The sequence below is a fragment of the Propithecus coquereli genome, unplaced genomic scaffold (genome assembly GCF_000956105.1).
Source record: "Propithecus coquereli isolate 6110/MARCELLA unplaced genomic scaffold, Pcoq_1.0 Scaffold154, whole genome shotgun sequence".
In the NCBI taxonomy this organism is placed as follows: Eukaryota; Metazoa; Chordata; class Mammalia; order Primates; family Indriidae; genus Propithecus; species Propithecus coquereli.
This window is the reverse complement of record NW_012139858.1, coordinates 1,116,495-1,131,881: the sequence shown is the minus strand read 5'-3', so window position 1 is coordinate 1,131,881 and position 15,387 is coordinate 1,116,495. Positions and strand designations below refer to the sequence as shown.

Below are 15,387 nucleotides of genomic sequence, written 5' to 3'. Positions count from 1 at the left end.
ATAATACAGGTTGTTTGGCAACTGTCCCACTGCAAGTTCTTTGTTCCCACACCGTCCCGACTCAACACGTCCCAGTTCCTTGTTGTTTCGTCTCCAGCAAACAGATGTTTGCATCTCAATTCCCTAGCCCCTCCTGTTTGCAGAGAGAGGACGCTCTGGACTTGCATGCAAGGTCACAGACATATTCTTGAGAGAAACAACAAGGAAACTTTCCCAGACAAAGGTGTCCTCTACAAGGTATGTGTTAAGGCTTCACAGTTTCAAGCCCAGAATGGGGCTTTGGTACCCTAAAGGCAAAGGGACTGGGAATGATGCTAGCTTGGGGACAAGATACAAGTGATATCTAATATCCTATCTTTGAATGACAGAACCGCTGCATGAGAACAAAGTTCACAGATCTAAGCCAGGCCTTAGGTGATTATAATTCTTAGATTTCTTGATCTGAGAGCATGGTAGGCTGAATCCAAGATGGCTGATATGATGTCCATCCCCTGATGTCACTTCCACAATTATATCCTACATAGCAAAGGGATTCTGCAGCTATAATTAAGTTTACTAATCCATCAGCTTTGAGTTAATGCAAAGAGATATTACATGGGTGACCCTAACCAAATACCTGAGCCCTTGAAAAGCAGATAGTTTTCCCCAGCTGGTAGAAGATGGGGAAATCAGGGTGATTCAAAGCACAGGGATTGCTGGCTTCGAATGTGGAGGAAGCCACCTGGAAAGGACCTGAGAGTGGCCGTTGGGGGCTGAGGGCAACTCCTGGCTAATAGTCAGCAGGACGGCAGGGACTTCAGCCTTACCCCGACAAGGAACTGGATTCTGCCAACAACTTGAATGAACTCGGAGGCAGACTTCCATGAGCACGCAGCTCTGCCGACACCTCAATTTCAACATTTTGAGACCCTGAGCAGAGAACCCATTGGAGCCCACCCAGACTTCTCATCTCAGAACTGTGAGATAACAAGTCGATGTTGTTTAAAGCTGCTAATTTTGTGATAATTTTTTACGCAGATATAGAAAATTAATACAGAAAGCCATCAGCTCCCTGCTCCTGGGTTATATCTCTGGATCCTGCCAATAGCTGATACATGTTAATGAGCCCTACATTAAGTCAGAAGTGAGAACAATGCAGAACTTAAATATATACATTTGCATACACACCTACAGACACACACACATATGTAAATATGAATGCATAAGCCCCATATTCTTTAAATTAGATTTAAATTATGTTAAAACCAGAGGCTATGATTTTTGGGTTTCAGAAACCTGGAGAAAATAAGAAACTTTAAACTATTAACAGACTGTTTTGAAATACAAAGAATGAAACAGGCTTTAGCATCTTGTCGTATGAGAGAAGAATAAAACCTTGGGAATAGTAATTAGTCAGCTGCCCTAAAGATTCTCGGACTATAAACATTAATCTGGTGGGGTAATGGGTCTTTCTTGTCAGATTTTTATTTATTCTGAATCTTGACATCATGAAATTGAGTCCTGCCTGGTTTATTTATAAGACAGTCTACTGAGATTTTTAATAACTAGAATAGCATATTGTTTTATAACTCTTAAACCTTATATGATAATGCTTTTTACTTCTTTGTTGTAGAAAATTATATTTACTCATTTTAGTTTTGTTGTATAAGTCAATTCTTAAAACTTCATAATCTTGTACTATGTAACCCCCTGACTATGGACCGTACCGATTTTCTTATACTTAATCAATATTAAAGAACTATAGACATTCCCTTGGAGGTAGGAAAAACAACTGTGTTCTGCATAGAATATGGGACCTGTCAAAATAAGTGATGCTTATAACAGAAATGTAATGCAGAATTACTACTTTTTCTTCCACCACAGGACGAAGCAGCTAAAGGTACAGCCCAGGGAACAAAGTCTGGTTTTCATACCTCAAACCAAGTGATTCATATTCACTTTCCACCTGCTCTCTCCAAAAATTGCACAGTTGAGAAAGTGAATCTGGCCAGTAAGGATTCAGCTTGGTTCTAAATAGTAATTTATGCTTCTGACTCACACATAATTTTCAGACTGCTTTCATTGTTAACCTAATTTCTCCTTTCTCTCAAAAATAGATACGAGCTTTTAAAATGTGCCTAGGATTTCTGTGAAAGCCAAGAATGTAAATATTCAAAGCCCCTTTGGATATTTTAAATTTCAGAATAAAAATTCAGCTGATATCTTGTTCCTGACTCATCAATTCCCTTGGTAAATCCCTTTCAATGGTTCAAAGCCCCTGGGAGTCGTTTTACTGCATTTACTCAGCACCACTATCAGCTGGAGATTGTCTGGTTATGGATTTATAAGAGAAAAAGGCAGAGTCATTGCGGGGGCGGGAGAAAACTTCACAAAAGTATACCCAAAAGGAGACTATTTCAGTCTTGGAGGGAGCAACTGAAGGCATGGAGGAATTGGAGATAGATTTTATGGGATCCAGTTTGAACCCTGAAATAATTCAGCCCTCTTGCCATTAAAAAGAAAAATCTGTTCTCAAATTGTACAGCCACCCTGATTTTGGAAAGCAATGACTTTGACAAACAATGCCAGGCCTTGCAGCCTTGGAACTGGCCCTGACAAAGTGTAAACTTTCATTGCTTAGCTGGAGATGGCCCAAGATGCACATTTGAAAGAGAAGTACTGGGTGCTGGGCTTTGAGCCTAAGATATATTATTCTGCGCTTTATTCTTATTTTACTTTGTTTTTAAAACCAAATAACAAAACCATTCAGAGCCTACAGTGTTGTGTATGTAGCACATGCCAGAAAGTTAGTTGCAGTTGCTGTATTTATTTTCTTACTGTTGTGGAGGGTTTCATGCCTTTCAAAAGGCTTCCACTCACTTGATTTCATGTGATCCTCACAACAGCCTCTGAGCGGATGAGACAACCCATGCTGGGTGACACCTGGAGGGAAGTCACAGTCTATCAAAGGGGCAGTCATAGAGGCAGGTCATCTGTCAGGGTAATATGTACTTATCTTTAGCAAAACCCTCCTTGTTTTGTTCCTTAAACTATCACATTATTTTTTCTTTATTCTCATTAATTTTTCATTATTTCATTTTTTAAAAGTTTTTGTCTCTTATAGAAATGTTGGATATACTATTGCAGGGCTTAAAAATAGAAAATTAAAAACTTCTATTAGTCTATCGCCCAGACTTTTCATTTTTGGTAGATTTTCTTTCTATTTTTTCTCTATATGTGCAGTTTTTTTCCCGAAATGGAGATTGTTTTATGTATATATGAGTGTTTCTCCTGAAAAGTTAAAAAAAAATCTTCAAAAACACATTTTTTTAATGATCACATGAGTTTTTAACAAATGGACATTCCATGATTCTTCTGCTGCCCTGCAGAACTGCACAGCAAGGGGGCTCCGGTCCAATCTGTAATCTCAGAGTCTCGATTTGTTAGTGAAGGAGAGGAAGGGAGTGCAGGTATCTTCCCCCAGGCAGCCTAGTGTGGGGAAAGGTGGTTGAGCCCAGGTCTCAGAAGACCTACATTCTCGTATTTTCTCTATTTGCGTTGTGAAGAAGATAAAATGAAGGTTTCCTCCCAATGGCCTCTTAGTTTTTCCTTGCACTCTTACTGTTATTAAAAAAACACTGCACTCATCCTTAAATAGGAACTATTGGTGGAATCAGATGAGTAAAAGATTATTCTCTTCCATTGTATTGTCTTCCATTGCGGCATGGTGGAGGGCAGGCTGATACACACCGCAACTCCACTCCAGTTGTGTTCATAGTGCTAATGAAAAAAAGCCCAAACTCTGTAAAATAATTTAAAGAAGTTTGTTCTGAGCTGAGCACATGTTTTCAAGAGGTTGTGAGAAAATGTGCTAGAGGTAGCTGTGTTACAGTTTGGTTTTATGTATTCGTGGAGATAAGAATTACGCATAAGATCGTAAGTCAATACGTTGAAGGTGTACATTGGTTTGGCCCACAAGGCGGGGGCGGGGTAGGGGGCAGTTATGGGTAGGTTTAAAGATTCTTTGATTTGTAATTGGTTAAAGAAAGGAAGCCTTCCCAGTATTTACCAAAACTCAAATGATCTATTAAGTAAATTGATGGCCTGCAGGTGTGGTTTACACTTTGCCTTGCATGGCCTTAGATCCTATTAATCTTACTGTTACAAAGAGTAACTCCAAGAGGGAGGAGTTGCCCTACTCCTCAAGGTGGGCAACTCAGCTTTAAGGTTTTTCTGGGGTCCCGTGGGTCAAGAGGGAATCTATTCATTCAGCTAGGGGGCTTAAGATTTTATTTCAGTTCAAAATAGAGTGAGGCCTCCTTTCAGTAGACCCTACTTAAGTAAGCATTTTGCCAATTCAAACACAAGCAATGTTGAAGTTTACTTTTGCATTAATTTTGAAAAAATGCTAAGCAAAGGAATAAAGCAAACAATACTTAAGGGAGCCCTTAACCTTGAGAAAACTGTTCATAGACTTTAATAACTAGCAGCTAAGACTTGTTGCTTTTATTCATATACATAATTGAATAAAAGGAAATGAGGTTTCCTACTGACCAAGAGTAGCAAAAAAATTTCCTTAAAATACCATTGAAAAAAAGCACAGTTTTCAAATTTTATAAACCACTTAGCAATGTGGTGCAATGTGATGTCCTAGATTGAATTCTGGAACCGAAAAAGGTCATTAGTGGAAAAACTGATGAAATCCAAATAAGTCTGCTGTTTATTTAATAGTATTTTACCAGTATTAATTTCTTAGTTTTGACAAATGTGCATGGTTACGTAAGATGTTAACATTAGGGGGAAGCTGGTGAAGGGTACATAGGAACTTTCCTATCATTGCAACTTTTTCGTAAATCTAAGTATGTAGCTTGCATCTGAAGCAGCAAACAAATGTGCTACTCCATTTATAAATAATTATAAATTGTAATAAATTCTATGAAAAACAAAAAAAATAAAATCATTTGGAAATGAAAATATTTATTAAGAAAGTAAAACAACACATAGTCACACTTCACTAAACAATAACTCTGTGGGGCAGGGGCAGGGTCTGTGATGTTCACCGCAGTCTCCTGGTGCTCAGCACTGGGCCTAGCAGGGGTAATTAGTAGTCACTGAAGGAATAAATGAATGCACCATGCATACAGTGTGACTCATTCTGATCATTCTTATTATGCACCCAAATAAATTCCAGCAAGAGCCATGACCGTTTTTGTTCCATTCATTCGATAAACAAGTAATGGAATATTTGTTGCCAGCTTCCTGCATAACAGGTGTTGAGGTAACTGTCAGGGATGGGAAAGGACGTCTGCCCCCAGGGAGTTTCCCCACCATCTAGTGGGAAAGACACAGCCAAGTTAGCAAACCCACGTAGGTGTGAAATGGCTCCAACACAGGACAAGGAGCCCTGCATTAGGGGGCCGGGGCAGGCAATACAGAGTCCTCAGAAATGATTAGAGATTTCCCAGGAGGACAAAACAGAGAGGGCATTAAGATAATAGAACCGCATTCATTTGAAAATATTTGGTAATCCATCTTTTCCATCATTTTTAATCATTAAAAATACACTCTCCAAATTCTGTCTGCCCCAGCACACCAAATTTGCCTAGATTTTAATTCTGAATTTGTGATTCTTTGTGAAAGAAAGTAGACTTATGCAATATCTCCTATTTGGAAATCACTGAGCCAAGTGTTTTCACCTGCAATATTTAACACTTAAAAATCCTCTATAAGGGAGACAGTAATTATCTTCAATCTACAGATGAGAAAACCGAGCTCAGCTGGGTTAATTTACTGACGGTTACACAGCCACCAGGATGAGGGGCTAGTGAGTCGTCAGAGACTAACCACTGACCTCCAACAGCTGTTCTCCCTTTTTTATGAGTCATGGAAGTTTTAGTTGGGTGTATGGCTTTCAACGCAAGACTCTGTTCCCTGTCCTATCTGCAGTTTGGTGTGGCCATGTGGCTAAATATTTTTAGCCATTGCCTAAGTAAACAGAAGTGATGTTTGTAACTTTTGAGTTGTGTCCCTAAAGGGAAGGAGCATGTTCTTGCCTTTCCTCTTTCCTGCTGGCAGAGACGTAGACATAACAGTGATAACTGGAAAACCCATCTTGGACCTCAAAATGAAAGCTCCATGTTCAAAATGCAGAGCGAGGAAAGAGAAGGGGTCTGAGTCCCTTGTGGAATCATTAGTTCCACAGCCCAGAACCAGCCACTGGGACCCTTACAGGAGAGAAATGAACTTCTAGCTTGAATAAGCCATTGCTGTTTGGGATGTCCTGTATCCTAATTCATTCAGGAGCCATGATGGGGACTCCGTCGTGATTATTCCAAAGCTCTTGCCCATTCACTAGCAGACCCTTTTCGTAGTTCCTAGCAACTTTTATCTCTCCTATACTCACTGCCTCCCCAGATTTTTGCCAGTTTTCCCTCTAATCCCTTTACAACTAACTTGTCTTCCAAACTACAAATCTCCTAAACAACTTCCTGCATTCGGGAGCAACCTCCTAATCACCAAATCCAAGGGATTCTCCCAGTCTTTGTGCTGTCTAGCTCTTTACTGACCACCCTCTCCACCTGACTTTGCAGCCACACACTCCATTCTCCTTTGACCTCCCTTGACTCAGTCACTGGCACTCCTCCTTCCTCCCATACTCTTCTCTCTCTACTTCTCCTTGGAAATTTCAATCACTTCCCCTGGTTTAGGTGTCATCTTTGAATCTCTCATGGCACTGACTCCCTTGAGCTCAAAACTTACCTTTTCTCCTTCTTCAAGGCACGTCCACCTGGTATTCCACTCGCAGCGGAAATAAACTCATTGATGCCTCCATTTCGCAGCCTCTGTGCCTATGACCAGTTGCCCTGTCCTCTGCGTTACCTCCCAAATGCCTCTCCTGCTTCACCTCTCTTTTATTCCCATCGCCACTTCCCTGACCCAGGCCCATTACTATTATGCTTCTCATCTGGGGACATTATGATACTTCCTGGGTATCTCTATACCTCCTATAGTCAGCAGCCACATTAGTATTAAAAACAAACAAACAAACAAACAAAAAACACCCAGGAGTGCTCTGCTCCACTAGTTTTGATGAACTTCAGTCATCTACCTAATAAAGTTTCAGTTCCTATGCTGGCATAAAGTTTTCCTAACTGTATTTCTAACTTTACAAACTCTAGGATCGATGTAACACTTATACTTCCTCCAAACATGCTTGATATTTTCTTTTTTTTTTAATTTTGTTTTTATATCTATGGCTTTGCTGATGCCCTTCTCTCTATCAGGAATATTCTTCCCTCAAATCTCTATTTACTCAAATCCTAAGCACCACTCAAGGCACAACTCAAAGGTGTCTCTTCCATGAAGGCTTTCTCTGCTTCGCTTAGGCGCAACCTTGCCCTCTTGTAGAACTAATGGCAATTGTTATCATGCCTCGTGTGGCCACCTGGAAACTTGTGCCATTTGGATCCCCTGCTGGAGAAAGCACAGTGGCTGACGGTCCCTGCTGCTGCCTCTCTGGATCCACCACCCCTGCCTGCCAAGGCTACCTTTCCCTGCTGTGCCCAGGCAGTGACCAGGCAAGACAGGGGCACTAATGCTAGCCTGTTCCTATAAGACTTGGCACTTCCTTCAGGAGCAACTTTGGCTGGAGGACTCCCTCTTGTCCTGGCTGAAGCTTTCCTAGAACTGCACTGCATCTGAGAGGCTTCCCACCACATCCTCCTTCCTTTCCCTTCTTGTACGGGTGTTTGACCTGCATCACAATATGAAGCCGTCCCCTGCCTATTTCTGTGTTATCCCCTTTTATCCTTCATGCTATCTGCCCCAGTAAATCTCTTGCATGTCAAATGCTGTCTTGGTGCCTGCTTTTTAGAAGATCTAAACTGGCACATTGCTTTTACAGCATTTACCATGTTCTACCTTGGTTTATAAGTAATGGCTATAAATTCATGGGCACGGGGACTGGATGTTAGTCAATTTTATGGTTCCCAAATACCTAGTTCAGTGCTTTGCAAAATCTCAGTACCCAAAGCTGTTTAATGAATAATAATTATAATATGTTTATATATTTATGTAAAGTTTAAAAAGCACCTTTACATACTTTATCTTAGTTGAACATTTCAATAATCCTAAAAAATAGATTGGCCAAGACAACAAGAGAAGTCAACTTCAAGGGGAGATGAGATTCACTGAGCTTGTTTTAAAGTTGCTAAGAGGTCAGATTGTGTTCCCTGTTTGTGCTTAGAGCAGCCAGCATTCTGCCAGGCTACGTGATAACAACACTTAAACCTTACTATGTGGTGGGAACCACTCTAAGTAACTTCACATAGATTATCCCATGTAACCCACACAAAACCCCTGTAGGTAGATGGAATTATTTTCTCCTTTAATAGAAATGTAAATGTCCGAGGTCATACATTCCAGAGGTGCTAGAGCCAGGATTTGAACACTCATGCTCTTAATCTTTAGCTATCCTACAGCAAGTAACTGTTAGTAATTTGTTGAAGGAGTAACACATGTCAACAGCTAGAGGAGCCAAGATTTGAACCCAGGTTTTCTACAACCCCTTTGCCAACAAAGAAATCCTTTGTATTATACTATATCCCTGAGATGTTGGCATTCAAACTCAGTTTGAAGGAGGATACAACTGTTTCATCAGGTTGTCCAATGGAACTTTCTACAATTGCGGGAATGTTCTATATCCATACTGTCTTATGCAGTAGCTACTACCCCAATGGGGCCATTGAGCATTTGAAATGTGGCTAATGCAATTAAGAAACTGAAGTTTTCATTTTATTTCATTTGAATTAATTTGAATTTAAATAGCCCCATGATGTTAGTAGCTATTATATTGGTCAGCAAAGTCCTAGTCTCTTCCCTGGCCATTTCACCTGAACCTGGTCCCATTTCTCTGGCATTTAGTTGAGTTTTCTTTAAAATTTTAAGCTAACGAATTCATTGTGCAGTTCACTGAAAATGGGCTAAAAGAAATATCCATTAACTCACAATACAAAAATTCAACATGTTCAACCCAGTCACCAACCCACGATGCTGCCATTTGGAGGAACAAATTTATAATTTATAATCCTAATCTAAAAGGATATTTCTTCTGGTCTGAGGATAGTTCCAGGCTCCTGTTATGATCTAACCTTTTACAATTGACTTTATCGTCCCTGCTCTGATACTCTGAAAGGAGTAAGAGACAGCAGGACCAGAGGAAAATATAGACATTTTTTCTTTGAGGTGCAAAATTTTAATTCCAAGGGATAATGGCTATTAAAGGTGTGAGGATTCAATTAGACTCCACAAAACTCTTCACATCAAACAAGCAAACAAAACAAAGAATTTGAAGAAGGAGGAGGAGGAAGAGGAGGAGGAGGAAGAGCAAGAGTAAGAATAGTGTTCCCAAGTAAAAAAAAAATAATTTGCATCTTTACCTGTTCAGCAGGATTTTTGGGTTTTTCTCCCTGCATTGCCAGCTCTGGATTTACAAAACCATTTTTAACTTTCTTGATAGAACCATACTCATACATTCCATCTGACAATAGAAGGTCCTGGGGGGCTTGCTGTGGGGGAATGTCCTTAAGTGGGGCTTCGGGGATACTGCACAGATGAATAGTAAAACACAAAGTGAGCATCAAGGAAGAGAAGAAGAACATGACCTGGAATTCTGTGCCCAGCACTCTTCCCAGTTCCAGATGGGCCCAGTCTATGGCACCCAAAGTGTAACCCAGGGCACCTCCAAAACCTGGAAAGCAAGAAAGAGCTGTATTAGCATATCTAGCAAACTTTCTTTCTTTCCCATCATGCAAAGACCCTCGCCTTCAGTGGGAAAACTCCCTGAGGACTGCATAGGCAACTCGGATATGGTTGGAGAGGCAATACAGCAAGAGGCTGAGACACCTGCAGCCAGGGAGTGTAAGTTCAAGTCCTGGCTCTAGCATTTACTTGCCGTGACCTTGGGCTTCCTCATCTATAACATGGGGGTAATGAGAAAAGTGTAACCTACTAGTCGGTTCATGATTTGAAAACAGGAAGTGTTCAGAATCAATATTTACTAAGCACTTGCTAAGTGCCAGACACATGGCAAGTGCTTCGTAAATATTGCCACTATCAGAGATACTGTGGCCTTTCCAAACTGTACTCTCTGTACTGCTTTTGAACTTAAATTCCAAAACCAATTTCTGAAAGCAATAAAATTAAATTATTTGTATCGTTACGTATGTATCATTAAGCTTCCTAGGGTGGTGCAAGCATGCAAAGATCAAACAGCCTCAAAAGCTTTTCTGCTTTCAGAAGCTCAAGGTGCTTGTTCCCAGTTGATAGCTACAGAAATAACAAGAGCAAAAATTTAAACATGAATTTTTAAAAATCCTATTATCATCCCACAGGACTCCAACCTGAAGTCTTTTTAGCACCTGTTTTATCTGCTCATGCTTAAACGCAGTGTTGCCGGAGGAACACTGAGGAAAGATTCTCAAAATCGATGCCACACTGATGATCTAATATTTGAAATCCCATTATTAGTTATTCATTCTTTTGAGTTTCTGTTTTAAAATACATGTTGCTAGTATGGGCAAGACATTACACTACTCAGCACTAAAGTAGTAATTGTTCCTCAGATGTTCCTTCTGGTATAGAAATCAGTGACTTTTGATGAAGAGGGGCCCATCTCATGGGGGGCATACCAAAGGATGTCTGGGGAATTAGTGAACTGAATGCCAAACAAAAGCTTACGTAGGGCTGATACTCCTGTCAAAACCCTTTAAAAGTCAAACTCCCATCGTGCCTTACCCAACACAAATTATCTACCCGAACAGATCAGCTTTCATTTTTGTTTCTCTTGTGTGAGTGAAGTCTCCATTTTATTTCTCAGGTAAAGACAATGTCCTCCCAAACCGGGGAATCAAGAAAGAAAACAGAATTTAAGGACTTCCTATCTCAAATCCTAAACACTGTAAATTACATAAACCCCGACCCCAAGAACACAAACCTGAATACCAAGTTCAATGCATCCAAATTATTCAGAATCCTAGGAGAATGGATGATTTGGGTCACTTTACATTCTGGTTAGTTGCCATTTAACATAGAGACTATTTACAGATGACAAGTATCTAATCACTGGATTACAAAAACAAACAAAGCACCATTAACATGCCTGAGTGTCAAGGTGTTTTAAGGCAGAGTTATAAGAAATTGTGACCAATGGGGTGCAATACAGTAAGAGATATATTCTTGGAAGCAATATGGCCTATAATCCCGTTATGGAGGATGGGCATATACATAAAAAGATACATGGCAGATGATGGCGAAATGCCAGGATCTGAGAGGAAGGGGAGGTCCCCAAGGCAGCCATACTCCTATGGCTGATTCAGAAGGAAGTTCTGGAATTTATGATGCCTCTGGTTATTAATAGACAATGACTTTCTTTATTCAATTGTGGAGATGAAGGTGTCAGAAGTCATGTGTCAAGCTAAGCAATTAACCAATAAGAATGTATTAAACGTTTTCCCTCTCCCTTGTTATGACAACCAAAAATGTCTCCAGATATTGTCCCAGTTGGAGGGTGGAGCGGGGGTGTGGGTATAAAGTGGCCTCTAGTTGAGAACTCCTGAGCTAACTAGGGTTGAGCTAACTCAACCCTATGACAAACTTACACATTCCTTTTTTGAAATTATTTATAATTTGTAAACAGATCAATCATTGTCATATTGCCATTCAATTCTCCTGTCACTTACGCCTCAATCTTTGAATTTATTGTTCCACTGAGCACCTCTGGTTGGGGGAATGTAGAACAAAAGACCCCCTGCCCATTTGAAAGAAACAATATGTGAAATAAATCCTTTACTGTGCAATGGAATGGTAGTTTTATTTTATAGATAAAAATATATAATATAAATATGATGCTGGATTTATATTAGAGATTGATTTGAACAATTGAGCTCTACACTTGGAGGCTGTCCTAGTCCAGTTGTATGTCTACTGGTTTAGTTTAGTTCACTAAATATTTACTGAGCACTAAATATATGTGAAGGACTCTACTAGCTTCTGGGGATATAAACATAAATAAAACACGGTTCCCCATCCTCTACCTCAGAAGGTGGTTTCAAGTGGGAGAAGCAGATGAGTGGGAGAAGCCACTTTCAAAAACTGATAATAAAAGATAAGCCAGAACTGTGAGCTGGGTACTCGAAGGGTATTGGGGAGTTCCAAAGAGTCAATTATTGGTGCTTAGTTGATTGTCAAGATGGTCAAGATGATGTTGATTATTGATAATTATTATAGGATTCCTCTTAATTAATAATGAAAGTTAAAAGAGTTCAATATATCACTGAATCCCAAAATTTAGAGGTAGAAAGAGTTTTGATAAATTAGATAAGAAAGCTACAGGCGGCAGTGGTTCCGTGCTGGAAGACAGCATGGAAGGAAGAAGGAATGGGGAATCATGACCCATTTCTAATCCCACCTTCGTGCTGTCTAGTCACTGGGCACTTCTCTGACAAATGTGGGTGGTGATGCCTCCTTATGTGAGTTTAGTGAAGGTTAATACAACAATCCACGTCAAGCACCAGCAAATACAGTGGCAGAACCAAGCCCCAAACCAAGTGCCCTGCTGACTTCCTACTGAAACTCTAATTCTGAAGCCTCCCTCAGAAACAGGGGAAGACAGCTTGCCTGGACCGGCTGAAAGGACGTGGTCATTCCAGGACCAGTGATTAGCACCGGTGGCTCATTCTGAAGGTGAAGACCCAAGCTTACCCCAACCCTATTATGGCGTGTGGCAGGTATTGTGAAAGAACAATGTATCTCAAACTTGGAAAGGGTAAAAATTGCAACTGTCCAATCTTTAAAACAGCATTCTAGAGCGTGCTTCTTAAACTTCCAGGTGCACCCAAATCATGTGGGCCTCTTGTTAAAATGCAAGTTCTGATTCCAAAGCTGCAAGGCAGGGCCTGAGATTCTGCGTCCCTTTCAAGCCCTCTATGACCCCACACTGCTGGCCCAAATAGCACTCTTTGAGCAGCCAGGCGACAGAGCAGTTCCCACAAACCTGCTCCAAACTCATCTGACATTCTTGAGAAATGGGATTTCGTTGTGATAGGATATTTGACCAACAATCTATTAATAGAACCAATAGAGCACGATAATTTGAAGTCCTATAAAATTAAGGTAGTTTGCAGACATTAATGTTAATAAGATTCTATGATTTGCATTAAGTTTGTGTTGTCTCGTAGAGAAATTACTCGTAAAGTGTCACAGAGGAGTTAAAGCTTTATTGTCTTGTAGGTTAACCAGGTTTGTATTTAACCTAGTATTTTTTCTTTTGCCCATCATACCCATACACACACACACACACACACACACACACACATTTCCTGCAAGAACTTGAAGAAACTGTTTTTATGGCTTCTCCATTAATTAGTTAAGTAAAAACCTTGACACGTGCTGTAAAAGTAACTCAGAGCATTACCAACGTGCTCTTCCCTTAGGGAAGGCAAAAAACAGCAAAACTGCTTTGTTTGTCCCAAAGCTACGGTGGAATGTAGCTGCAAGTTACAACAGTACAACCGGACATGCCAGGAAGGTATAGTGGACCACTGGGGACATTATTCTAATAGAATATTAAGGCATTGGAAAGAGACATTTAAACTTTATCTATTTACACCTTCAGATACGATGACAGCCAGTAGAGGGCTGTACGAATTCACTGAGGACTTTCCTTTTGCTTCCTCTGCTTAAGCCAAGGATTTTATCTTCACAGATTGTCTCCCAAACAAAGCCCAGTCATCTTAGCTGCAACAAAGGTTGATAGTTTTACCATTTTACCACCTCCCACATCTACATCCAGCCTGCATTTATCTCTACTGCCAAGATCAGCCTCACGGGGGTCCCTGGAATCAATCACCAGGCTATTGAATAAGCCATAAGCCGGAGCATTCAAAGGACATCTGCTGCCACCTTAGATAACAAGCCTTTACAAAGAAGGACCCAGAAGTGATCCAGCAGGCTCCTTCCCCACAGAGCCAGGCTGTGTTGTCAAACTCAGACCAGAGCTAGCCTCGTGAGAATAAATGGCTTCAGCAGACAGATGTCACATTTTGCAACTAATGATACAACTTGAACAATGGCTAATCCTGGAAGACGTCCAAGGATATAGAAATACGTATAACTTTTTTTTTAGTCCACAATTGTAATAGGTAAAATGGGAAACTGGGGAACTGCCAGAACCAAGGAAACCAAAGAGTCTATCTAAGTCCGACTCTGCACCCACCGTGCACCTGTAATTGCCTCCCTGCCCGGCATGTGGCTTAGTGAGCTCAGCACCAATGGCGACACACTCGAGTGGAGAGAGCTAACCACGCTGCTGGCTACTCCACTCTGAAGGAGGCCGGGCTAAAGGTCCCGCACGTCCATGGGGTTCATCAGATGGCAATTCTGATTCTTTTCTCCATGTTGAGGCAATAGCATTGAAAGTGTCAGATTAGGTGCATGGTGCCTACCTACGCCCACCATAAACACACTGAATCCTGGAGAGTTAACATAGGTACCAGCTGCCGTGTATGTGTGTGACTGTGTGTGTGTGAGAGTGTGTGTGTGTGTGTGAGTGTGTGCATGTGAGAGTATGTGTATGTGTGAGAGTGTGTGTGAGTGTGTGTGTGAGAGTATGTGTGTGTGTGCATGTGAGAGTATGTGTGTGTGAGTGTGTGTGTGAGAGTATGTGTGTGTGCATGTGAGAGTATGTGTGTGAGTGTGTGAGAGTATGTGTGTGTGTGTGCATGTGAGAGTGTGTGTGTGAGTGTGTGAGAGTGTGTGTGTGCGTGTGAGAGTATGTGGGCGTGTGTGTGTGTGAGAGTGTGTGAGAGCATGTCTGTGTGTGTGCATGTGAGAGTATGTGTGTGTGTGTATGTGTGTAGGTGCGTGTATGTGTGTGTGTATGTGTGTGAGAGCATGTGAGTGTGTGTGTGCATGTGAGAGTATGTGTGTGACTGTGTGTATGTGTGTGAGTGTGTATGTGAGAGTATGTGTGTGTGTGAGTGTGTATGTATGTGTATGTGTGTGCCTGTGTGTGTGTGTGCCTGTGAGAGTATGTGTGTGTGCATGTGAGAGTATGTGTGTGTGTGAGTGTGTGTGTGTGTGTGAGTGTGTGTATGTGTATGTGTGTGCCTATGAGAGTGTGTGTGTGTGCCTGTGAGAGTATGTGTGTGAGTGTGTGTATGTGTGTGAGTGTGTGTATGTGTGTGAGAGCGTGTCAGTGTGTGTGTGAGACTGCGTGTGCCCTTGGCCTCACTTTCTTATCAACAGAAAGCGACGGAGCACCTACTCCCACCAGGAACTGTGCTGGATACTTGGGATACGGCAGTGAGCAGGACAGACATGACCCTGTCCTCTTGGAGGCTGAGTACAGGG

The 15,387-nt window shown here is 41.1% G+C and overlaps 1 protein-coding gene across 2 annotated transcripts in view; it reads right to left on the bottom strand.

Moving 5' to 3' along the window:
- SLC45A2 (solute carrier family 45, member 2) overlaps positions 1 to 15,387 on the bottom strand; it is a 40,381-nt gene that overhangs the window by 11,613 nt on the left and 13,381 nt on the right. For both annotated transcript variants that reach the window (XM_012640514.1, XM_012640515.1), the window contains exon 3: positions 9,417 to 9,727. In XM_012640514.1, coding sequence (XP_012495968.1) covers positions 9,417 to 9,727 — 311 coding nt within the window. The remainder of the gene's footprint in view (positions 1 to 9,416; positions 9,728 to 15,387) is intronic.